The sequence below is a fragment of the Oncorhynchus tshawytscha genome, linkage group LG30 (assembly GCF_018296145.1).
Source record: "Oncorhynchus tshawytscha isolate Ot180627B linkage group LG30, Otsh_v2.0, whole genome shotgun sequence".
Lineage (NCBI taxonomy): Eukaryota > Metazoa > Chordata > Actinopteri > Salmoniformes > Salmonidae > Oncorhynchus > Oncorhynchus tshawytscha.
This window is the reverse complement of record NC_056458.1, coordinates 34,641,486-34,666,365: the sequence shown is the minus strand read 5'-3', so window position 1 is coordinate 34,666,365 and position 24,880 is coordinate 34,641,486. Positions and strand designations below refer to the sequence as shown.

At 42.1% G+C, this 24,880-nt stretch overlaps 1 protein-coding gene across 1 annotated transcript in view; it reads left to right on the top strand.

Annotated features, from left to right (window-relative positions):
- Positions 1–12,744: 12,744 nt before the first annotated feature.
- tmem132e (transmembrane protein 132E) overlaps positions 12,745–24,880 on the top strand; it is a 353,420-nt gene continuing 341,284 nt past the window's right edge. The window contains exon 1 of the mRNA XM_024393605.2: positions 12,745–14,104. Within this exon, the coding sequence (XP_024249373.1) occupies positions 14,044–14,104 (61 nt within the window). The 5' untranslated portion in view covers positions 12,745–14,043. The remainder of the gene's footprint in view (positions 14,105–24,880) is intronic.

Sequence of the window (24,880 nt, the reverse complement as noted above, 5' to 3'; positions counted from 1 at the left end):
GGGGTAAACATACTTTAAATAAGGAAGCCAATCAAGCACACAAAATAGACACAGGTGCAACTAATAAGACAAAACAAACAGACAACGAAAAAGGGATCGGTGGCGGCTAGTAGGCCGGTGACGATGATCGCCGAGCACCGCCCGAACAGGCAGGGGAGCCAACTTCGGCAAAAGTCGTGACAGGAGGGCACTGTAGTCTACCTGAGCTGTATGTATGTCTTCGATGTATGCCGGTAAGCCATGAGAGAAGAGTAGATGATGACCTGGTAACAAGACAAATATACCCCATAGATTAGTAGAATAAACCTGCATGTAAGTGTGACTGAAATAATCTCTCTAACAGACATTTCCATAAAATTCAAGGAATGCTTGATCGCCAACAGCTGACCGCCATGTAGGTGCTTAGCAAGCCCACCGCATGCTAGGTAATGCTAATTGAACAGCACATCCAACACAGCTGAAGCTATAGCGAGCCTTGATTGGTCATTGTACTATACAGCGTCAGCTCCACTAAGGTCCAAGGTGATCATTTAAAATCTGATTAAAAAAGGTTAGCGTTATGATTAGGGTTAAGTAGTAGTAATCCATTTAAAATGAGACTGTACTTCTGTGAATATATGCTTAATGATGGAAAGACCCAGAAATGTTTAGCCGACGACAGACAGACGCCATCCGAGTAGCACAAGATATCCTGCTGCTAGACTGATGAACAGCGTATGTAGCGGCCCACAGCATTTGGGTCAGTACGATGGTGGTAGATATGAGTCACTCTCAACTAAAAAGACTGTAGCAGGAGGAGCTGCATCAGGGTGTAAGATGCCTTGCATACGTACAAGCATGTATAATACCACCACTCACGGACCAAGCAGCGTGCACAGGAGGAGAGGCTATCCTGGGCCTGGAAGGATATCGAGGAGGTCAGGACATCCTGGTCTTGGGAAGAGATAATGGCAGGAGTCGAAAGCCTTCCATGGAAGCAGACGCAAGCGTTGAAGGAAGGAGAGCGACAATGCCGGGGTTCACGGCCACGACGCAAGCCCAAGAAGTGGCAAAGTTGAGGGCTGAGTCAGAGACCGTTGAGGAGTTATTGGATAAATTGAAGGAGAGTGAAGCGAGAGAGCTGTTGGTTTGGCGTGGTATGCACGGCATTCGCCCTGAGGAGCGTGTTAGCCATCTGATGCCACCTGTGCCAGCTCCCCATACTCGTCCTGAGGAGCGTGTCATTTGTCCGTTACCATCTGTGCCAGATCCACGCACCAGGTCTCCAGTACTCCTCCACAGCCCAGGACGTCCTGTGCCAGCTCTCCGCACTTGCCTTGCGGTGCGTGCCATCTGTCTGGTACCATGTGTGCCGGTTCTACGCACCAGGTCTCCAGTGCGCCTCCACAGCCCAGTACGTCCTGTGCTAGCTCCCTGCACTCACCATGCGGAGTGTCATCGTTCCAGCACCATCTGTGCCAGCACTACACACCAGGTCTCCAGTGCGCCTCCACAGCCCAGTACGTCCTGTGCCTCCACCTGGCACTCTCCCTGAAGTGCGCGTCCCCTTGTCCGATACGTCCTGTTCCTGCTCCTCGCACTCTCCCTCCAGTGCGCCTCCCCAGTCCAGTACATCCTGTGCCTCCTCCCCGCACTCGCCCTGAAGTGCGTGTCACCAGTCCGGTACCACCAGTGCTTGCCCCACACACCAGGCTTCCTGCGACGACCACGGTCCATGGTCCGGAACCTCCAACCACGTTCCATGGTCCGGAAACTCCTGAGACGGTCCACAGTCCGGATCCTCCTGAGATGGTCCACGGTCCGGAACATCCTGAGACGGTCCACGGTCCAGAATGTCCTGCGACGGTCCACTGTCCGGAACCTCCTGCAATGGTCCATGGTCCAGAACCTCCAGCTCCAGGGAATGAGCCTTCCTCTGCGCCGATGCCCAGTCCGCGCATGGCGTCCAGTCCCGCTGCAAGGCCGGAGCCTTCCTCTGCGCTGATGTCCAGTCCAGGCATGGCGTCCAGCCCCGCTCCATGGCAGGAGCCTTCCTATGCGCCGGTGCCCAGTCCGGGTGCGGCGCACAGCCCAGCTCCATGGCCGGGGCCCTCCTCTACGCCGATGCCCAGTCTGGGCACGGCGTTCTACCCGGCTCCATATCTGCGAGCGGAGTGGGTACTTCGCCCCGCTCCGGAGCCGCCCCCGATGTTAGATGCCGACCTGGACCCTCCCCTGTTGAGTCCGGTTTTGCGGCCGGAGTCCGCACCTTTGGGGGGTGTACTTTCACGCCCTGACCATAGAGAGCCTTTTATTCTCTATGTTGGTTAGGTTGGGGTGTGATTAGTGTGGGTTATCTAGGTCTATGTTGGCATGGTATGGTTCCCAATCAGAGGCAGCTGTTTATTGTTGTCTCTGATTGGGGATCATATTTAGGCAGCCATTTCCCCACTGTGTTTTGTGGGATCTTGTTTTGAGTTAGTATATTTAGCACCTCTTATGTTAGTTGTTTGTTCGTACATCAGCTGATATCTCAAAGTGCTGTACAGAAACCCAGCCTAAAACCCCAAACAGCAAGCAATGCAGGTGTAGAAGCACGGTGGCTAGGAAAAACTGCTTAGAAAAGCCAAAACCTAGGAAGAAACCTAGAGAGGAACCAGGCTATGTGGGGTGGCCAGTCCTCTTCTGGCTGTGCCCGGTGGAGATTATAACAGAACATGGCCAAGATGTTCAAATGTTCATAAATTACCAGCATGGTCAAATAATAATAATCACAGGCAGAACAGTTGAAACTGGAGCAGCAGCACGGCCAGGTGGACTGGGGACAGCAAGGAGTCATCATGTCAGGTAGTCCTGAGGCATGGTCCTAGGGCTCAGGTCCTCCGAGAGAGAGAGAGAATTAGAGAGAGCATACTTAAATTCACACAGGACACCGGATAAGACGGAAGAAGTACTCCAGATATAACAAACTGACCCTAGCCCCCCGACACATAAACTCCTGCAGCATAAATACTGGAGGCTGAGACAGGAGGGGTCAGGAGACACTGTGGCGCCATCCGATGGCTACTCCTGAGACTAGTTCTACTTAGCTAGTTAGCTAGCTGTAGCCAGCTATTGACTGACAATAGCAGGGCAGCAACATGGTTGATCCTCGCAATCAATGACATCCCCGCAACAGCCAAACATTGCAACATGATCATATCGAATGATGCGGGCAAGGTTCAAACACAGCTAGCGAGCATTCACAAAGAAAATGTCATATCACAAAACAGCAGCATAGCATATAGCACATTATAATGTATTATGAAGAGGGTGTTCATAGAAAATGTCATCGTGATATCAATTGACATTTGCAGCATATTTTTTTTATATTTTTGAGTTGGAAGTTTTTTCTATTAGCTTTGATACCATTTAGAAACGAATATGAAACCCATATTTTTACAAATCTTTGCTATTGTGGTTAATTACTTTTTATGTTTGGCTATTGTTGGTCTCCGAGTTGCTGAGTACTTCCATGGCTTCATTAATATGGTAATTAGTCAGGCACTGTCACAAACCCTCACATTAGCACTAATTGAGGGGGAAGGATGAATCTGTATTCATTTGAGGTTTCTCCTGCCAATGTTAATTGGCCTCTACTAAACAAAGGCAAGTTTAAAAATAAACTTTTAATTGTGAGTGCAAGTGTGGCATTGTGTGGTAAATTATTGACATCCAATACAACTGCTTACTTTCTGCTCCTGTCTAATAGAAAAAAATGGTTGCTTTTATACAGAGGTCAACCTGCAACAAAGTAAATCTTGAATTTAGCAACACCGCTACATCCCACGGCTACGGTTTCATTTATTGCCTAATCTGTCACTGGTGATTGGCAGATGTTTGAATGGGTATGTTTACCCTGCTAGGATATTTTCAGGTTTGGGCAAATGCATGTGCACTGTTTGTAGTTGCTGTGAATTGATTGCAGTTGCTGTGGATAAGACAGTCTGCTCAATTACTTACATGCACATGTAGTTTTGTTTTTAGCTGTATTCATTCGCACACCAAAAAATACAATTGAAAGAAAACAAGGAGATAAAAAAAGGTAAAAAGGTGTGCAGGTGAGGTTGTAAATCAATGAGGGCTTACGGTATATGAAAACCACACCAAAAAATAAACAATATTTATATACAAAACAATTTAATTAAATTCAATCAATTAAACAAAAAACACAAATTACAATTGAACATGATAAACATAAAAATTAAAAAAAAGTTGTGTGTGAGTGAATGATTGAGTATTAGGCTAAATGGAGGAGACGAATAGGTAGTTTGGTACATCAGGCTGACCCGTAATCTACGCTTGAAATGATGAAGGGAAAATTATATGTTTGGCAATATGAAGATTGGAATTATGGGACCTCTGTATCTGATAGAGAATTGACTATGTAAGTGTAAATGCACAGAATTAATACATTTCTGTTCCTTTAAGAAACATGGAGTTTTTTTTCTTAGATCAAATTACTAGATCTTTCTTTGCTATGCGAAAGCCATTGTTGGTCCATTTTAAACACAACTACGGTTCAGATGTCATCACTCTCACTTCCTGCCCTGAGCAACAGCTGAATAACAGAGAATGGAGACAGCTGTCAGTCATGGATAGCAATTGTGGATGAACTAACACCAGCTGCTGAAAGAGAGATAGAAAGCTTGTTTTGTCAACTCCGGTAGCTGACATCTGTCAAAGAAATCCTGTGGAAACAGTCTGTTCTTTCTATTGTAGTTGTTTGAAATCTTTGATAAGTCAGTCCATTCAGATGAATGCCATACTGTCGATAATCAAGTGGTGGCTTCACTTTGTGTGAAAATTGTTCCCTCACCCTCCATGGCCTGTAATTCTGTATTTATGTAAGTGAACCATAGCATTGGAATGATTTGGGGTGAATTTCCTGTGGGTTTTAGCCAAAGTAAAACAAATTCAGTGTTGGGACAGGGAGAAGTGTGCCCTGTACCAAACATGTCATTGTAAATATGATAATATTGTGATACACTACAAACACACTTGCTGTCAGAGTCGTGTGTATACGTGGCAGGGAAGTCAGGCGCAGGAGAGTCAAACAGAGTGTAAATGGAGTCTTTTAATATAAGTCCACTTAACATACTCCAAACACTAAATACGTACATACATAAACGAACATGGGTACGAGGACCCGTCGCGCACCTATACAACATAAAACAACCCTTGACATAAAACAATCTCTGACATAGACATGAGGGGAAACAGAGGGTTAAATACACAACAGGTAATAAATGGGATTGAAAATAGGTGTGTGGGAAGACAAGACAAAACCAATGAAAAATGTATCAATGATGGCTAGAAGGCCGGTGAAGCCGAGCACCGCCCGGACAAGGAGAGGCAACGACTTCAGCAGCACCGTTTTTAAATATTCCACTAAAACAAGTTAGTTTATTAATGTAGGTAGGCTATCATTTGTGATATCGGAAGCCCTGTGTGCATGCTATCCAGTTCAAAAAGTTCAGACATGAATTGGAAGCACAGCATTTGTGGGCTAGTGCAGGGTTTCCCAAATTTCGGTTTTGACATTGGCATTGTTATTGTGATTATGCACCAACACAAGGTTACCCAAACTTGGTCCTGGGACCCCCCCTAGGTACACGTTTTGTTTTTTACCCTGGCACTACACAGCTGATTCAAATATTCAAAGCTTGATGATGAGTTTATTATTTGAACCAGCTGTATAATGCTTGGGCAAAAAACAAAACCTGGGCCTGACATCACATCAAGCATTTGAAATCTTATGTAACACGGCATTGGTCTAGCAGTATCAGTATCAGTGTATCCTCAGTGTTGAGGAAATTATGATATTGCTGATTACCTATGAATCATTTGTACATAAACAATATGATCAATATATTCTTCTTGTTATATCCAAATCACTGCCTAAGGCTTTTTTCTGAGATGTTATTTGAGGTAAGCTGCTCTGTCTCATGAGGTTTGCGTTAACTCACTCTTCTCAGGAAAGAAAGCATGCATTTTTTATTCCGTCCTTTGCTTTGTAAAATATTGATTGTTTAGAATTAATTGCATTTCATATGAGGTAAATACACATCTTACTCAGAGACATGGTGCAGAATGTCAACGAGTCCTTAGTAAAAAAAACAAGTCTGTCCAGACAGTACTGTTCTTCAGTTGGACAGAATAGTCAACATGATGATTTAAACATTTAAGACAGCAGCACAAAACAAATTATGGATGTTCTTCTGCCACCAGAGAAGAGGAAATGACTATATGGACACAGTGACACTGACTTCTGGACACAAGTGACTTACACAATAATTTTAACATATAAGTCGTTGTTCTGCTAGAGACTAGATAAATTACTATAAAATGGAGAGACTTTGCTTCCATCATAAAATTGGGGCAATGAAATCTACATGACAGTTAAGCCTATTGTTTTAGATTTAGCTGTGGTTTTATCTCTGATGCCCATTGCATGTCCCCTGCCCCAAAGTATGTACTTTGCGACTGATAACATTGATGCCCTAAAATGGAGTGCAGACGTCAAGTGTCAATACAAAAGGGTACTAAATCCTTATACTACACTACACGATAACTTCACTGTGCAATCACTTACGCTGCAAGAACAAAGCAGCTTAGCCTAACATTATAGAACAAGGCAGCCCAAAGCGATGCAATATTTTAGGACATAGCATTTATATTCCCAGCAGATCTTTTCATGCTGGCGGTAATGAACTTTGTTTAATGCCACTACAAGTGAGATATGTTTGTAGGCCTCTACATTTGGAAGGAAAAGATACTCAGTATCAGTGGCAATATTATTGGGGGCCCGGGGGACTGTGTGAAGCACATCACTCAAAGACCTGGAAGCCAGAGGATGACAACTTTCCTCCAGAAGGGGAATGGATCACCGTTATCTGCAGTCCTAATAATGTAAGGTGCACTGGACAAAGATGGTTCAAAGCTGTGATATAATCTTTGAAATCTACAGCACATCTGGGACTTTTGAACCCTTAACATAGTGATCATGACCTCTGTACCCTGGATGGATTGCTGGAGCCTTGACAAATCTCAGAACAGAGCCAAATAAAATGCATGAAGCGACATGCTTTAATGAGAAAATGAGTGGAGTCTCCATTTCCCACATCGATGCTTTCACTCAACTTGGAAGAGAATGGAGCAGCTGTGTTGTGAGGTCATCTGCTTAGCAAACGGTGGCCAAAAGTGGATGTTTATTTGCTACTCTGTTTAGAATTCTGCTATTCTTAGGCTTGTTACGGGTTTTCGGTTTCTCAATCAATTTCAAGGTTTGTTAGCACTTTAGCATGTTAGCTGAGGTGCACAGATTGGAGTCACCTCGTTAGTCAGTATGTGCTAGCCCAGAGAGAGTAATCTTGTTAATGAGGATGTATTTCACCTGTGCTGGCCCAGAAAGTGATCTCGTTAGTGAGGATTTGTTTCACCTGTGCTGGCCCAGCTAGTATTTTGGACCTGCTGGCCCAGTGCATCAGGTGAGGAGATGTTGGGATAATGACTATGTGATTATGTTGCCAGTCTAACAATGGGAGTCGGAGGTGGAAATTGTGCGTCAAGCTTAGGTCCAAAATGAGCCCATAGAAACTCATTGGGCTTATTTTGGACAGATTTTGGCGAGAGTGAAACCTCTCGCTCTGCCGCCTCTTCTCTGGAGAGCTACACCTCAAGTCAGTTCTTCCACTTTAGTTAGCCAAAAAGAAACCTGAGTTTAGTTCTCCCTGTTTTTCTCCATATTTGTTTTATTCCCTATTCTAAATTGGTGTGGGTGGTTTTCCTGTTTTCCTTTTAGTTTGTCCTTCCTTTTAGAGGGCATTCATGATGGGTGTCTTCGAAGCCCATTATTAGTTGTTTGCCCACTTTCAGTGTATGCACCATGGGTGTCTTTCAGAACCCCTTTCTGTTTTGGTTGTGGAAGTCACTTCTTGTTAGTTCCCTTTTCTGTGAGGAATGACATTTTTAGTTTTTCCATTGGGACTGTAACAGGTTGCATGATATTTATTGTATATAATGTTCTTCACACGCTGTAATAATCAGAATAAACATTGAAACCAGAACCCATTCAGTAACACTCCCTGCAACTGGAATAATGCTGCGTTCACATGTCGGAAACTTGGGACCTCAGAGTTAAAATCAATGTAAGTTATTTCCGTAAAGCATCGCGGGATCTGACTCTTTCGCCTATGTTAGCAAGTCCGAAATAGCAGAGTTTCCGACATGACGTGAACGCTGCATAAGGCTCATGATTGAGTGAAGATGTTTACCATATCAGAGCTCACACTAGATAATAGCAGATAACAGTGGGTTGAATCAGAAATGACAATAGTTGACTTATGTAATAGTGTATTATCCAATATGACACGTTGGTAATTATTGCATGAAGTTGATCTCTAACATATGAACAGCTAAATAATCGTCATTCATAAAGAGATTAATGGCTCTTTGTATTATCCTGCATGTTATAAGCCTTTAACTTGATCATTTCGATAAATGTTTATTAAAATGAAGACTGTTAGGGTAGAGGTAACCCATTCATAGACGTTAACTGCATTAGTGCCTGTTGATGATAGTATCTTCTGTTCGAGAGAGTTTTGTTAACATCCCCGACATTCGTTCTGAACGTTAAAAAGAATGCTTGCTGTATGGTTTTGAAAACATAAGGAACCAAACTTTCATATCAGTGAGAAAACATTTTCAACTAAACAAAAGGTTAAATTACTACACACCTTTACAGGGTTAGTGTTCCGATAGGGCCACCTCTCCATGTTATATCGCTTGTTTACAGAAGACAGACGACGCTAAACCTTGTTTAGATCTATTATTGAATAATATGGCTTTTGAGCAAGTTGAGGAGACCAAACTGATGTGTGTAACCCTTGATTGCAAACTTTCATGGTCAGAACATAGACTCAATGGTTGCTAAAATTGGAAGAGGTCTATCCATGATAGGGCATTACTCCGCCTTCTTGACATCTCAGTTGACCAGACAGGTCCTACAGGCCCTTGTCTTGTCGCACCTGGCCTACTGCCCAGCTGTGTGGTCATGTGCGGCAAAGAAGGACATACGTTTGAAGTCGGAAGTTTACATACACCTTAGCCAAAAACATTTAAACTCAGTTTTTCACTATTCCTGACATTTAATCCAAATAAAAATTCAGTTAGGATCGCCACTTTATTTTAAGAATGTGAAATGTCAGAATAATGGTAGAGAGAATCATTTATTTCAGCTTTTATTTCTTTCATCACATTCCCAGTGGGTCAGAAGTCTACATACACTCAATTAGTATTTGGTAGCATTGCCTTTAAATTGTTTAATTTGGGTCAAACATTTCAGGTAGCCTTCCACAAGCTTCTCACAATAAGTTGGGTGAATTTTGTCCCATTCCTCCTGCCAGAGCTGGTGTAACTGAGTCAGGTTTGTAGGCCTCCTTGCTCCCACATGCATTTTCATTTCTGCCCACATATTTTCTATGGGATTGAGGTCAAGGCATTGTGATGGCAACTCCAATACCTTGACTATGTTGTCCTTAAGCCATTTTGCCACAACTTTGGAAGTATGCTTGGGGTCATTGTTCATTTAGAAGACCCATTCGCGACCAAGCTTTTAACTTCCTGACTGATGTCTTGAGATGTTGCTTCAATATATCCACATAATTTTCTTGCTTCATGATGCCATCTATTTTGTGAAGTGCACCAGTTCCTCCTGCAGCAAAGCACACCCACCGGTGTGCTTTGGCCGTCATTGAAAATAAGAATAGGCCGTCATTGAAAATAAGAATTTGTTCTTAACTGACTTGCCTAGTTAAATAAAGATTAAAAAAAGGATAATTGATGATTAGAAAACCCTTTTGCAATTATGTTAGCACTGTTGAAAACTGTTGTCCTGGTGAAAGAAGCAATAAAACAGTCCTTCTTAAGACTAGTTGAGCATCCGCATTTGTGGGTTCGATTACAGGCTCAAAATGGCCAGAAACAAACAACTTTCTTCCGAAACTCATTATTCTTGTTCTGAGAAATGAAGGCAAGAAATTCATGCGAGAATTTGGCAAGAAACTGAATATCTCGTACGACTCTGTGCACTACTCCCTTTATAGAACAGCGAAAACTGGCTCTAACCAGAATAGAAAGAGGAGTGAGGGGCCCTGGTGCACAATGGAGAAAGAGGACAAGTACATTAGTGTCTAGTTGGAGAAACAGATGCCACACAAGTCCTCAACTGGCAGCTTCATTAAATAGTACGCGCAAAACACCAGTCTCAATGTCAACAGTGAAGAGGCAACTCCGGGATGTTGGCCTTCTAGGCAGAGTTGCAAAGAAAAAGCCATATCTCAGACTGGCCAATAAAACGAAAAGATGACAGACGAACTCTACATAGAAGGCCAACATCCCGAAGTCGCCTTTTTACTCTTGACATTGAGACTGGTGTTTTGCGGGTACTATTTAATGAACCTGTCAGTTGAGGACTTGTCTGATCTGTTTCTCAAACTAAACACTAATGTACTTGTCGTCTTGCTCAGTTGTGCACTGGGGCCTCCCACTCTTTCTATTCTGGTTAGAGCCTGTTTGCACTGTTCTGTGAAGGGAGTAGAACACAGTGTTGTACAGAGAACATCAACATCAACACGCCAGAATATATATTCATTGGACTTGGGGCTCTGCTTGGAGTTTACCTCAAATGTAGATTTTTTTATTCTGCTTTGCCATTAAAATAAAAATAAAAATATTGTAGCATTGTTATTGTTAAGCATATTACTATTATTATTACATTTAACTACATTTAACATTTAACTTATAATAGGGGAGGGGCTAGTTAAAAGTACCCCAAAAGGTTCTTTGAGGATCCACTAAAAGGGGATCCTTGAAGAACCCTTTGTTTATTTTTTTTAACTTAACATATACATTTTCAGATATAATAAAAACAGAACAACCTAACCCCTCATTTTCCCATCCATTCCCCCCTCCCTCCCTCCAAACCATCCACCCACCAAGGCATCTATAAAAGTAAGTTAAATAGGAAAGACAAACAGAAACAAACAGACAGAAGAACTTATAGGGTTTCCCCACACTTTCAATTTTAAGAACCACTAAAGGATATTCCAGGAACCTTTTCTTTTTAGAGTGTGAGGCACTCTGTTCACAAAAGCACACTGCTCGACCACACGAAGCCATACACGTGATCTGCAGTTGTGAGGCCGGTTGGACGTACTGCTAAATTATCTAAAACAACGTTGGAGGCAGTTTATGGTAGAGAAAATAACATTAAATTCACTGGCAACAGCTCTGGTGGACATTCCTGCAGTCACCATGCCAATTGCACACTCCCCCAAGACTTGAGACTTCAAGGGCCTCCAGAGTGTCACAGCGGTCTAAGGCACTACAGACCAGGATTCAATCCCGGGCTGTATCACATCCGGCCGCAACCGGTAGACCAATGAGGCGGCGCACAATTGGCCCAGCATCGTCCAGGTTAGGTGAGGGTTTAGTCGGCCGGGATGTCCTTGTCCTATCGCGCTCTAGCAACTCCTTGTGGCGGGCCGGGTGCATGCACGCTGACTGCGGTCACCAGTTGTACGGTGTTTCCTCCGACACATTGGTGCGGCTGGCTTCCAGGTTAAGCCAACAGTGAGTAAGGAAGCAGTGGGGCTTGGCAGGGTTGTGTTTCAGAGGACGCGATGGCTCTTAACCTTTGCCTCTCCCGAGGTCTGTACAGGACTTGCAGCGATGGGACAAGCCTGTAACTACCAATTGGATATCATAAATTGGAGAGAAAAAGTGGTACATTTAAGAAAAACAAAAAACAATTGAGACATCGGAACTACACATTTTAGTGGCCTTTTATTGTCTGCAGCACAAGGTGCACCTGTGGAATGATCATGCTGTTTAATCAGCTTCTTGATATACCACACCTGTCAGGTGGCTGGATTATCTTGGCAAAGGAGAAATGCTCCCTATCAGGGATGTAAACAAATTTGTGCACAACATTTGAGAGAAGCTTTTTGTGCATATGGAAACTGTCTAGGGTATTTTATTACACCTCATGAAACCAATGCTTTACATGTTGTGTTTATCTTTTTGTTCAGTGTAGAATGTTATGTTTGGTATAGTTACATAAGACAGAAGGTCACTTAAGGCAAAAACTAAAGGACGGTCATTGTGTATGTATAACGCGATCATCTAGCAACCCAATGGTTGTGTGTTTGATTCCTGTCACAGACAACTTTTAGCATTTTAGATCATTAGCAACTACTTACTACCTTTTAGCTACTTTGCAACTATTTAGCATGTTAGCAAACCCTAACCCTTGAACCTAACCTTAACCCCGAATTCCTAGCCTAGCGTGTGAAAGGAATGATGGACATCCACAAATGAAAACCATACTAAATGTTGTCGCGGATTTACATATAGAATAATACGACATTCTCTGAGACCAAGTTGTAACCAGAGGTTAGACGATGTTGCTCACCTGAAATTTCAAATGTAATCAATAGCCTTTCAATAGCCTTAAGGCTCAACGAATGTATAGGCTACATGCAACATGTTATAAGAATTGACGAAATGTTTTCGATACTAATTAACAAATTGATTTGAGAAAAAATACATGATGGGCTACACATGCACACTGTCCATCTCATTGAATAAACGATTCATGTGTGCGTCAGACTAAGGTCTGATGAGGGTACCACGTGATTGAAATTTGGTTCATGCCACTTTCAGTTGTGCGTGTGGAATCTTTAGATCGAGGGAGAACGATCTCTGTAGCAACTGCCTTTGAGAAAGTCGCCTTTTTACTGTTAAAACCTGCTGTACCGGACACAACGCATACGAGGAGTATGTATTAGCAATATCTCTTTATTCCCTTAACCAGACGAGCGGCAACGAATGCGTAAATGGCCAACGCTGAGCAGGATAGTGCGAAACAATGAAGTCGAACTACCCGTGAGTTTTTAACCACAGTTAGGGGATGGATTTGGACTACTGCCGCAGATTCAGTAACTATGGTCAACATTCTTGTGTCTGAGGACGTGTAGAAGGAAGATTTAGGTAGCCTAACATCGACACGTGGTACATGGACTGCCGTTTAAAATCTGGGAACTAGATGAACTATCATATCACTGCATGAATCAAATGCAGTGACTTCGGTTGGGAAACGCTGTGATAGTTTTGGAAACGAGGAATCTCACAGCCTATCCCATATTATTAGTCGATTTTCTTTAGTATAGCCTTTTAATCCTGGAATTTCCATGTTTTGCTTACTAAAGATTCGTCTCGCCTGTGTACTGGAGAACTTTTTAAGAAAGGCAGGAGGCACCCGTCTTTGAACCCGAACCGGTGTTGCCTTCCGCACAGTGAAGACCGACGGGCGGACTCTCCATTAATCGCGTTTGTTGGCTAAATTGTTGCATCCGGTGTTGGTTGTCTTTTTTGTGTTTATTTTTTAATTGGCCCAGTCGTGGAAATCAACAACCGCTCTCCAGTTTCAGGACCGTTTGAAAAACACAACGTTTATCTTTCTGTAGGCTAAGGGAATCAGTGTTGTATCTCAGGCACTTCAATTTATACCATCATCAAATCTCTCACCCTTTATCCTACTGAGCGCGGAGGAATTCAACATCAAATAGTATATTTGTTTGCCACGTATTTGTGAACAATTGCGCATTTGTTGAATTTATTAACCAGTTGACTTGGCTTCATATTTGGAACATACATTGTGGAATACTTAATTGAGGGCGCAATTGAGCCACTTAATCCGGATACATGTAACTTTCTTCTGCCGCTTGGTGCTCCTTTAGAAAGAGAAGAGGTCTTCGTCATGCCTTGCATTTTATCAGAAAGCCAATCGGACAATTGTCAGATTTGACATAGTAGACAGATTCAGTAAGGCTACACCACCATATATTGTAAACAATTGAACTTGACTCTCGAAGAACCTGCCATAGGCAAACACCGGTCGGAAGCTATATTTGAAGACTCCTGTATTCACGATTGCTTACTGGATTTACCGAGATATCTACGATGTCAATTTTACCATCTTGCAAAGGAACTCTGCTGCTCTGTGTGGTGCTAATTTCAAATGGTAAGTGCCTAACCGAGCGACATGCAATAAGCTAGGCTATTCGCCAGAATGATAAGCCTATGTTCGATTATGACTGGTGTATGTTGTAGGCTATGTGTGAGATGCGATTCCAAGAAAGCAGCAAATACAGCAGAAGTGCCGCCTTTAATTCAGATTGGTTATGATCTCCACGCACAATATAGGACCCAAATGATGCAGTTCATTCATTTATTGTACCTTTATTTAACTAGGCAAGTGAGTTAAGAACAAATTCCAAGGAACAGTGGATTAATTAACTGCCTGTTCAGGGGCAGAACGACAGATTTTGTACCTTGTCAGCTTGGGGAAATGAACTTGCAACCTTTCGGTTACTAGTCCAATGCTCTAACCACTAGGCTACCCTGCCACACCAAAAATCGCAGTGAGGAGAAGTGTGCCAATTTAACTCGTCTTGACATGCACAGGATCGAAGGTTTTATTCCACCATGTTAATTGTCTATTTTTAGATGTTTATGGTTAAATTATTCATGCATGTGAGGTATACAACCAGTTGTATGCTTTCATTGCAATGAATGGACCACGGCCAGTGTAGTTTTGGGGGTCTATATGGTCCACACACACACATCTCTCCACAAGGTGGGGAGCAGGGCTGTGTAGCTTGCCACACTTAGATTAATGAGTACAGTTTTCTTTAACCATAATAATAGGAATATGATCAACAATTTGCTCTTCTACCTCCTATTTGTTGTGTATTTTGAGGTAATCTTGTCTTCCAACCGGCTCTGTCGAACCGTCAGGTTTAAAAAAATATATAAAATGTGAAATGTTGTTTTACAGGTGTAACCATAGTAGTACTGCACCCCTGGAGAAAATTTGGGTGAAGTGCCTTGCTCAAGGGCAGATCGACAGATTTTCACATAGTCTGCGCTGGTATTTGAACCAGCAACCTTTCGGTTACTGGCCCAACGCTCTTAAGTGCTGGAGGCTATGGCATGAGGATGAAACAACCACTGATTTTTAATTGGCTGATCTCTGCATTACCATTAGCGCAACCCCTAGAACCTCCCCTACATTGTGGACTTCAAAGCGTGAGCAATGCAAGCAATTTAACACTAGAACCGCTGGGCCTCGACAGCCCCCCCTTCAAGTTAATGAGCAGTCATTCAGACTGCAACATTTCTAACGGTGTAATTTAAACATTTGATTATAAAAAATGTGTTTTTATGAAGGCCTTGGGTGACATATTCTAACCTTTATTTTATTTCAGATAACACAAGCATTTTCTTTAGTTTGTTACTGTTGGCTATATGTAAGAACAAAAAAATCACAAATGCCAAAATTCAAGTGTTCAATCAATTTTATTTGTGGTGTGCCATTGTCACAACTATGAAACAGAAAGCATTTGTGTTAGAACACAGTAACAGCTTAATTTTTTTATAACTATGGAAAAAAATACATACCCCAACCACCAAGATGCAAGGTCAAAAGACACGGTCAAATTATGAAAACATCAGTAGCCTAAACATAAGTGCCAAGTGGTCTTCATAAATAGTGAAACCTGGCACAAAAGCGATAATGGAATTATGACTAGAAGTGTCGATATGAAAGCAGTCAAATAGTTCATTGTTGCGTGCATCTTTATTCAATGGCACCATTTGGATTTAATTTAGCTGTTATCCCTTATCCTAACAGTTGACACAATTTTGCACACTTTCACTTGCTTGACACACTTTGACATACCTTTTGTTTCGTTTTAGTGCGTAATAGTCTCCGGTTCTCTTTGTGTCCCCATCGTCTTGTCATTCTTCAGCACCATTGGACAACGGCTCTGCAGGTGCCTTATTTTGCGCAAAGGGAGGTAGCTCCGTCTCACTTTGTTCATGGTGCTGGCCAAACTTGTTTTCTTCGTAAGCAACTTGTTCGCCAATGATAATGAAGTGAGATTTTCCATGGTGACATTTCTCCCCTTGCCAACATAAGGTTCCACAAGTCTTATCACCATATTCTCCAACACTCGCTCACCTGCTGCTGTGGAAATTTTCCCAGATATTGATAGCCGATCAACATGTACAGTTACGCACGCTCTCACTGTAGACTGCTTTGATTCGGTGGACTAATATATGCTACATACCATTTTAAAGATTATAATTAGAATGGATCAATAGAATGGCCTGCCCTGTTCTTCATTCACAATTTGTGATTACATAATCATTCGCTTCCCCTTGCTCATCAACTCACCCATTCTCCCCCTTTCTATAGTTTCAGTATAGTTTTGAGGCAATACTTGAGGAGATTATGAGCTGGGCACTTTAAACTCTAGAAGGAAGGAGCTGCAGCAGGCCCTGCTGTTGTGAGGGGCAACAGGAGGGCATGTCATTTTTTCTTTATGCTTTCCCCCTGAGACTGGTTATAACTCTAGTTCTGTTTGTGATATTATAATTATTACACCAACAGTGTATTTATATAGACTTATTTAGGAAACGTGATGGACGGAGGGGGGCATGACTTAAAAATGGCAGAGTAATTTTTTAAAATAATAATGAGCAGTCAAAATTACTGCTTTAGCGGTTCTAGTGTTAAACAAGGAAATGAGTTAGCAAAATCTCATTGTACGCATCTTAGAAATACTGTAGTTTTCACATGCCCGAACTCAATTGGGCATCCCTAAAATAATATGGCTAATGTAATAGAACATTAATTTTGATTGGCAATTTAAACCAATTTTCAAAGTCCCATTTAATACAGCTGTAGCTGGCTCGCTCCCTCTCCCGCCTCCATTTTAAGACACAGCCCTTTCAAGTGCAATTGAGCCTGGGGACCAGGCAATAATAATAAATAAAATAGTTTAGTCTGGGTAGGATGGGTGGAAGGCAACGCAATGAGTATGTCTGTAAGATGGTATAGCTTTTTGCCCCTTTTATTTAATCAGGTTTTGATCTTCATCTTTGCAGGCTTCAAATGATGTCACAGTAGACAGGTGATGTAAGGTGGTTGAACTAGGATCAGAGAAACACATTGTCTGTATGAGGTGGTCACATGGACAACAAAGGAAATGCACTTGATCAAACAAAGGTTTAAGGCCCCATTACAGGAGAATCTGAGGAGCGGAGTGGCTAAAGAGCTTTCTACTTTTTAATTCACATTGCATCCTTGCAGTGGTGATTTAACATGTAAGTCTTGGTGGGGCAAACTCAAATGTTTTCTGATAAATGCCAGCAAAGCCACTATACAATACTATAATTGCACTATAACTGTGACAAACAGTGCCACCAAACTGTTAGGCCTACATAAAGCTGTCCCGAAAGCAGTCTGTACACCTTACGACTGCTACACCTGGCTATCAGCGGAGCCTTGTCTGGCAGCGAAACAGTTCATTCAGCCTCATTTACTGCCTTTAAAAAAACATAGCTGCTATGGCTGACTTGCTTAAACAAATGTGGTTTCTACTGACAATTGAGCTGTACGAACTATGGCGTAGGGGAACAATAAGCGGATAGGAGGCAATCCGTAATTTCGATTAAGACATTAATGAGCGAGCTAGGATGGATGAAGGCAACTCTTTGTTCAGCACTTTTGAAATGTACTGCAACAGAACACAGGCCGTTCTTAAAATATTCTCCCTGTACACCAAGTCAGAACCGTAGGATAAATAAAGGGGGCATATAAGTAGACAATGAAAGCTTTTATCTTCATATTTGATATTTCTCTAAGGCTATAGACTAAATGTGCACCAACAAGTCAGAACAGTAGGTAAAATTTAAGAGGTGAAAATACACAATTATTAGGGTGAGGCACATGGGCTACTAACAGTTTACTACACAACATACACTTATCTATACTGTAGCTAAGAAAGTAATACTATCTTCCTGGCGTATTACATAATTCATGCAGTAGCATACAATTTTTGGACTCCCCTTGTTGTGCTGTGCGCACTTGAAGAGGAAGGTGGCGCAGTGGTCCTTCTTGTGGGCTCTTGGACTTTAGGGTTGTATGACCGTTCAAAATTATTTCCCTCATCAGAGCTAGTTTTATCTGAGTTCCCAGTAGTCTTGAACTCACTGAAGTCTGAGATTTCCCAGATCAGAGTTTCCAGTTGTTTTGAACATGACAGAAGTCATGCTGGACTGACAGCATGGCCAATGTATTCAGACTTTTCTGTGCAATGGGGTTACCCCCTTTTTCGTGATATCCAATTGGTAGTTACGATCTTGTCTCACCGCTGCAATTCCCCCATGGACTCGGCGAAGGTCACGAGCTAAGCCGCATTACTTATTGACACACCGTCCGCTTAATCATGCAAAAGACTGCCGGTCTCACGGTAACTGACCGTTAGTTAACAAACACTTTTAGCATCTCCAGGCCTCTACGCATACAAGCTGCTTCAGCCTTTGGAACATCATGGGCATCTTGAACTGGGGACAATAAAAGGCCACTGTAAAATGTGCAGTTTTGTCACACAACACAATGCCAGCGATGTATCAAGTTGAGAGAGTGTGCAATTAGCATGTGGACTGCAGGAATGTCCACCAGAGCTGAATGTTAGTTTCTCTACCATAAGTCGCCTCCATCGTTTTTGATAATTTAGCATTGCATCTAACCTGCCTTACAACTCCGGTAAGTACAACTGGCCTCACAATCGCAGCCCAAGTGTATGGCGTCATGTGGGTGAGTGGTTTGCGGATGACAACGTTGTGAACAGAGTGCCCTATAGTGGTGGTAGTGTTATGGTATGGGCAGGCATAAGCTACGGACAAAACACAATTGCATTTTATCGATGGCAATTTGAATGCACAGATGCCGTGATTAGATCCTGAGGTCCATTGTTGTGCCATTCATCCACCACCGTCACCTCATGTTTCAGCATGATAATATACAGCCCAATGTTGCAAGGCTTTATACACAATTCCTGGAAGCTGACAATGTCTTAGTTTTTCCATGGCCTGCATACTCAGACCTGTCTCCCCTTGAGCATGTTTGGGATCCTTTGGATCGACGTGTACGACAACATTCCACAGGCCACAATCAACAGCCTGATCAACTCTATGCGAAGGAGGTGTCACGCTGCACACCAGATACTGAAAAGTAATTTTCTACGCCCCTACCTTTTTAAAAATGTATCTTTGACCAACAGACTCATATCTGTATTCCCAGTCATGTGAACTTTAACCTATTTGTTCAGTGTAAATTTATCAAACTCTGAAAAATACATTGGATACACATCACAATTAATCCATTATTTATTTTAGGCAGGTCTAAAGAAACAACACATTTGTTTTTCCGAAGAACAGAATAAGAGTTGACCTACTGTTTATCTGACTATGCTCCATGTCATTGGCTGCAGGCTTGTTAATTTAGCAGACAAGATATGCTTATAAGTCACATGACATTTTTATATTATATGATTTTATAGTAAGAAGAATCAAATTTAACTTAGCATAATAAAAGAGGATATTTTTCCCATTCCGGAGTGAGAGCGCACATATGAAGTGACTAAGTTGAGCGTTAGATTTAGAGTTTTGGCAACTTTAGTTGTGAATGATACACACCATAGAAAGCCTTAAATTAAAGCATACAGTGGGGGGAAAAAGTATTTAGTCAGCCACCAATTGTGCATGTTCTCCCACTTAAAAAGATGAGAGGCCTGTAATTTTCATCATAGGTACACTTCAACTATGACAGACACAATGAGAAGAAACAAAATCCAGAAAATAACATTGTAGGATATTTTAAATGAATTTATTTGCAAATTATGGTGGAAAATAAACTTTTGTTATTGACCAAATACTTATCTCAATACTTTGTCAGCCATGACAGAGGTCAAACATTTTCTGTAAGTCTTCAAGGTTTTCACACACTGTTGCTGGTATTTTGGCCCATTCCTCCATGCAGATCTTCTCTAGAGCAGTGATATTTTGGGGCTGTTGCTGGGCAACACGGACTTTCAACTCCCTCCAAAGATTTTCTATGGGGTTGAGATCTGGAGACTGGCTAGGCCACTCCAGGACCTTGAAATGCTTCTTACGAAGCCACTCCTTCATTGCCCAGGCGGTGTGTTTGGGATCATTGTCATGCTGAAAGACCCAGCCATGTTAAATCTTTAATGCCCTTGTTGATGCAAGGAGGTTTTCACTTAAAATCTCACGATACATGGCCCCATTCTTTCCTTTTACACGTATCAGTCGTCGTGGTCCCTTTGCAGAAAAACAGCCCCAAAGCATGATGTTTCCACCCCCATGCTCCACAGTAGGTATGGTGTTCTTCGGATGCAACTCAGCATTCTTTGTCCTCCAAACATGACGAGTTGAGTTTTTACCAAAAGGTTATATTTTGGTTTCATCTGACCATATGACATTCTCCCAATCTTCTTCTGGATCATCCAAATGCTCTCTAGCAAACTTCAGACGGGCCTGGACATGTACTGGCTTAAGCAGGGGGGACGCGTCTGGCACTGCAGGATTTGAGTCCCTGGCGGCGTAGTGTGTTACTGATGGTAGGCTTTGTTACTTTGGTCCCAGCAGGTCATTCACTAGGTCCCCCGTGTGGTTCTGGGATTTTTGCTCACCGTTCTTGTGATCATTTTGACCCCACGGGGTGAGATCTTGCGTGGAGCCCCAGATCGAGGGAGATTATCAGTGGTCTTGTATGTCTTCCATTTCCTAATAATTGCTCCCACAGTTGATTTCTTCAAACCAAGCTGCTTACCTATTGCAGATTCAGTCTTCCCAGCCTGGTGCAGGTCTACAATTTTGTTTCTCGTGTCCTTTGACAGCTCTTTGGTCTTGGCCATAGTAGAGTTTGGAGTGTGGCTGTTTGAGGTTGTGGACAGGTGTCTTTTATATTGATAACAAGTTCAAACAGGTGCCATTAATACAGGTAACGAGTGGAGGACAGAGGAGCCTCTTAAAGAAAGAGTTACAGGTCTGTGAGAGCCAGAAATCTTGCTTGTTTGTAGGTGACCAAATACTTATTTTCCACCATAATTTGCAAATTCATTAAAAATTTGATTTTCTGGATTTTTTTCCTCATTTTTGATTTGTCTGTCATAGTTGAAGTGTCCCTATGATGAAAATGACAGGCCTCTCTCATCTTTTTAAGTGGGAGAACTTGCACAATTGGTGGCTGACTAAATACTTTTTTGCCCCACTGTATGGGCTGCATGGTGCGACTTTTGACTAAAAAAAAAGCTGTTCCTTGTCTCAGGCTGCACACGTTCTCTCATCAAGAGGTCATATTTTCACCTATCGACTATTCTCTTGTACTAATATGTAAAATTAGTTCAGATTTAGAATGGCCCGTTATGAAATCGGCAGGAACGGGGGCAAAAAAAATAAACACGGCATCCGTAGGCACTTGAATAGCGAATGGAGGCCACTTTCCCGGCGGTTCGTTTAACTAGCGTCAGGTACACTCCTATGGTTATTTCGTTGCGCGACAGGTGCTATTCCACCAAAACTCTGTATACCATAGGCTCCCCAACATTGTTCCTGCAGCTACTGGGTGCTTCATTTGGGATCCAAGTGAAATCTGTTCAGGAACATCGATAGTAACATGTTCACAGCTAAACAAATTTCATTAAACTGTTGACAGTCCCGCTCTCTGCGCGCTGGAGAAAGGAATGAAGGAGAGAAGGGGAGATGGAAACAAACAGTGGTGAGATATTCTGTAGCTAAAGGTAATGTGTCAGCCTATTATGAAAATATACTGAACAGTTCATAAGGAAGTAAGTTAATTGAAATAAATAAATTAAGCCCTAATCTGTGGATTTCAAATCACTTGGAATAAAGATATGCATCTGTTGGCCACACATACCTTTTAAAAAATGGAAATGGATCAGAAAACCAGTTAATGGCTGGTGTGACCACTATTTGCCTCTTGCAGCATTACACATCTCCTTCTCAAAGAGTTAAGGCTGTTGATTATGGCCTGTAGAAGGTTGTCCCACACCTCTTCAATGGCTGTGCAAATTGCTGGATATTGGAGGGAACCGGAACTTGATGTCGTGCATGTTGATTCAGAGCATCCTAAACATGCTCAATGGATGACATGTCTGGTGAGTATGCAGGCCATGGAAGAACTGGGACATTTTCACCTTCCAGGAATTGTGTACAGATCCTTGCGACGTGGGGCTGTGCATTATCATGCTGAACCGTGAGGCGATGGCAGCGTATGAATGGCACGACAATGGGCCTCATGATCTCATCACAGTATCGCTGTGCATTCAAATTGCCGTCAATAAAATGCAATTGTGTTCGTTGCCGTAGCTTATGCTTGCCCATATCATAACCACACATCCACCATAGGGAGCTCTGTTCACAACGTTGACATCAGTAAACCGCTCCGCAACACAACGCCATACATGGGGTCTGCAGTTGTGAGGCTGGTTGGACGTACTGCCAAATTCTAAAAACTCGTTGGATGTTGTTTATGGTAGAGACATTAGCATGCAATTATCTGGCAACAGCTCTGATGGACATTCTGCAGTCAGCATACCAATTGCACGCTTTCTCAAAACTTGAGACATCTGTTACATTATGTTGTTTGACAACTGCACATTTTAGAGTGGCCTTTAGTCTCGAGCACAAGGTGCACCTGTGTAATGATCATGCCGTTTTAATTAGCTTCTTGATATGCTACACGTCAAGTAGATGGATTATCTTGGCAAAGGAGAATTGCTCACTAACAGGGATGTAAACAAATATGTGCACAACACTTGAGAAATAAGATTTTTGTGCGTATGGAACATTTTTTTTATTTCAGCTCATGAAACATGGGACCAAAACTTTACATGCGTTTTATATTTTTAAATGTATAAAATGTTTTACTAGGCTATTCAAAATCAAATTCACTGTAATTGCAGGCTAACTGGATTTCTTAAATTTAGGCTACACCAATATACCAAAGAAAAACAACAAAAAAACACAAAAAAAAAGTTTTCTGCCTAGTGTAATATGCTGTAGGCTATGTATTGTATAACAGCGCAATCATTATTTATATTCAAGTTTTTTACAGGGGGCTTGACCTCATATAGGCCTATGCATATGCTTGAATATGCACATGGGTGTTTTGAATTAATTTTCACCTTAAAACACCATCCATTTTGTTGTGTTAGGCTTTGAAACAACATCCACAACAATCATTTTTTACACTCAGTTTCAACTTGTTAAACTTCTTTCTTCAAATTGACAAAATCACAATGAAGTGATTTTCAAATGCATTTACATTGATGTCAGAGTGGTTAGTGGGACAATAAAGCCCTGAGTAGTAAACTGATGATCATTAGTGAGTTGGGTACTACTAACATGTGCATAGTAGGAGATTAACGTGACCCAGCGGTAATGTTGAATTTTACTGCGGCCATGACTCATTACTGCTGGTGCGGCGGTAATACGGTCACCGCAACAGTCCATCTCGACCACTACCTCTGGAGGTAGAGCATGACAATTGCCCGACAGTTGCACCCCTCTAAGCAGGAAAAGTAAACAGAATTGACTAGAGCCTACCCTCTTAACAGTAAGAATTTTTATAGCAGAACAGCTGAAATGTAAAAACATTGCCCATATGAGACTTGTTTTAAGTCTACCTGAAATTGTATTTGAGAGCCTGTTACATTCTGAAAGTGTCATCGTAGCTTTAAATCTGTGTTTTTATTTTTTGCTTTGAGTACACCAAGCTCCCAGTGAAGAAGCAACTCCCTAGGGAATTGTCCACGTTTTCAGTCGCAATTTGCGTTTTACCTCAATTACTTCCATGATATTGATAAAATGAAGCCTGTTTTTTTTCTAAGGCAATTTTACTGATATCCTAACATTACTTAATCATGAAGTATGTAAGCGAGCTAGCAGGAGTTAGCTGTGTATTGTCAGCTAATTTAATGTGCCCAGATGAGAAAATAAACCCTTTAATGGTCTGCTAATGCTTGTGTATTGTTGCATAACTCAAGAGTAATATGGTTTGGTTGCATTATTAAAATATTGTAATAAGTTTCAGAAAAATTGCTCAGCTTGTTAAATAGTTTGCGCTGCTTACTGGCTACTGTGATATTTCTGGTCTATTTGAGCTGCGGACAAAGAATGTTGCGTTGCCAGTCAACTTAAGTCAAGGCAAGGATACAGTGGCGATGTGTCATTTAGGGCACACCTGTTTTGAGGCCTACCTGTTTAGATAAAAATAAACAAAATCATTGAGTTAAAGCCGCATACAAACGTGGTCTCTTTTTTTGGTTTCTTGAGTAAGGCAGCTCCAAAATGCAGGAGTTTCAGCCTAGCTCAGTGTTTTCTCTGGTGGTGGGGAAGCCAGCAGAAAATACGATGCATAGGGGTTGGTATTGTTCTCTAGTTGTGCAATGATTGGCTCAGGGTGTCACTCATGGGACCCTATGTCACAACAAAATCTACGGGGAGAGCTCAAACTCAAGGCCCTTGGGTGCTGCCATAGATTTACATTAGAAGTGCCCATCCAAGAAGGCTCAAGGTCAATGGCCACAGATACAATTACGTCGGCTTTGATTGGATTGATCATGTCAACATCATCATTTAAAAATCTTAGCTAGGAAGCAGTCATCATGCATGAAGTCGGCAATCTACTGGCAAATCATTTTTTATCCTTGTCACATGAAGAGAAATGAGAAACTATAGATAAAACGTATCGGTGCTCATCGGCCATAAACATTAAAAACAAGTTGGAAATCGCAAATTCAACAATAAGTGCTAAAGCACCACTGCAGCCTCGGGTTAGATCCCAAGATGTGTCACAGCCGGCCGTGACACCCATGGGACAGTGCACAATTGGCCCAGCATC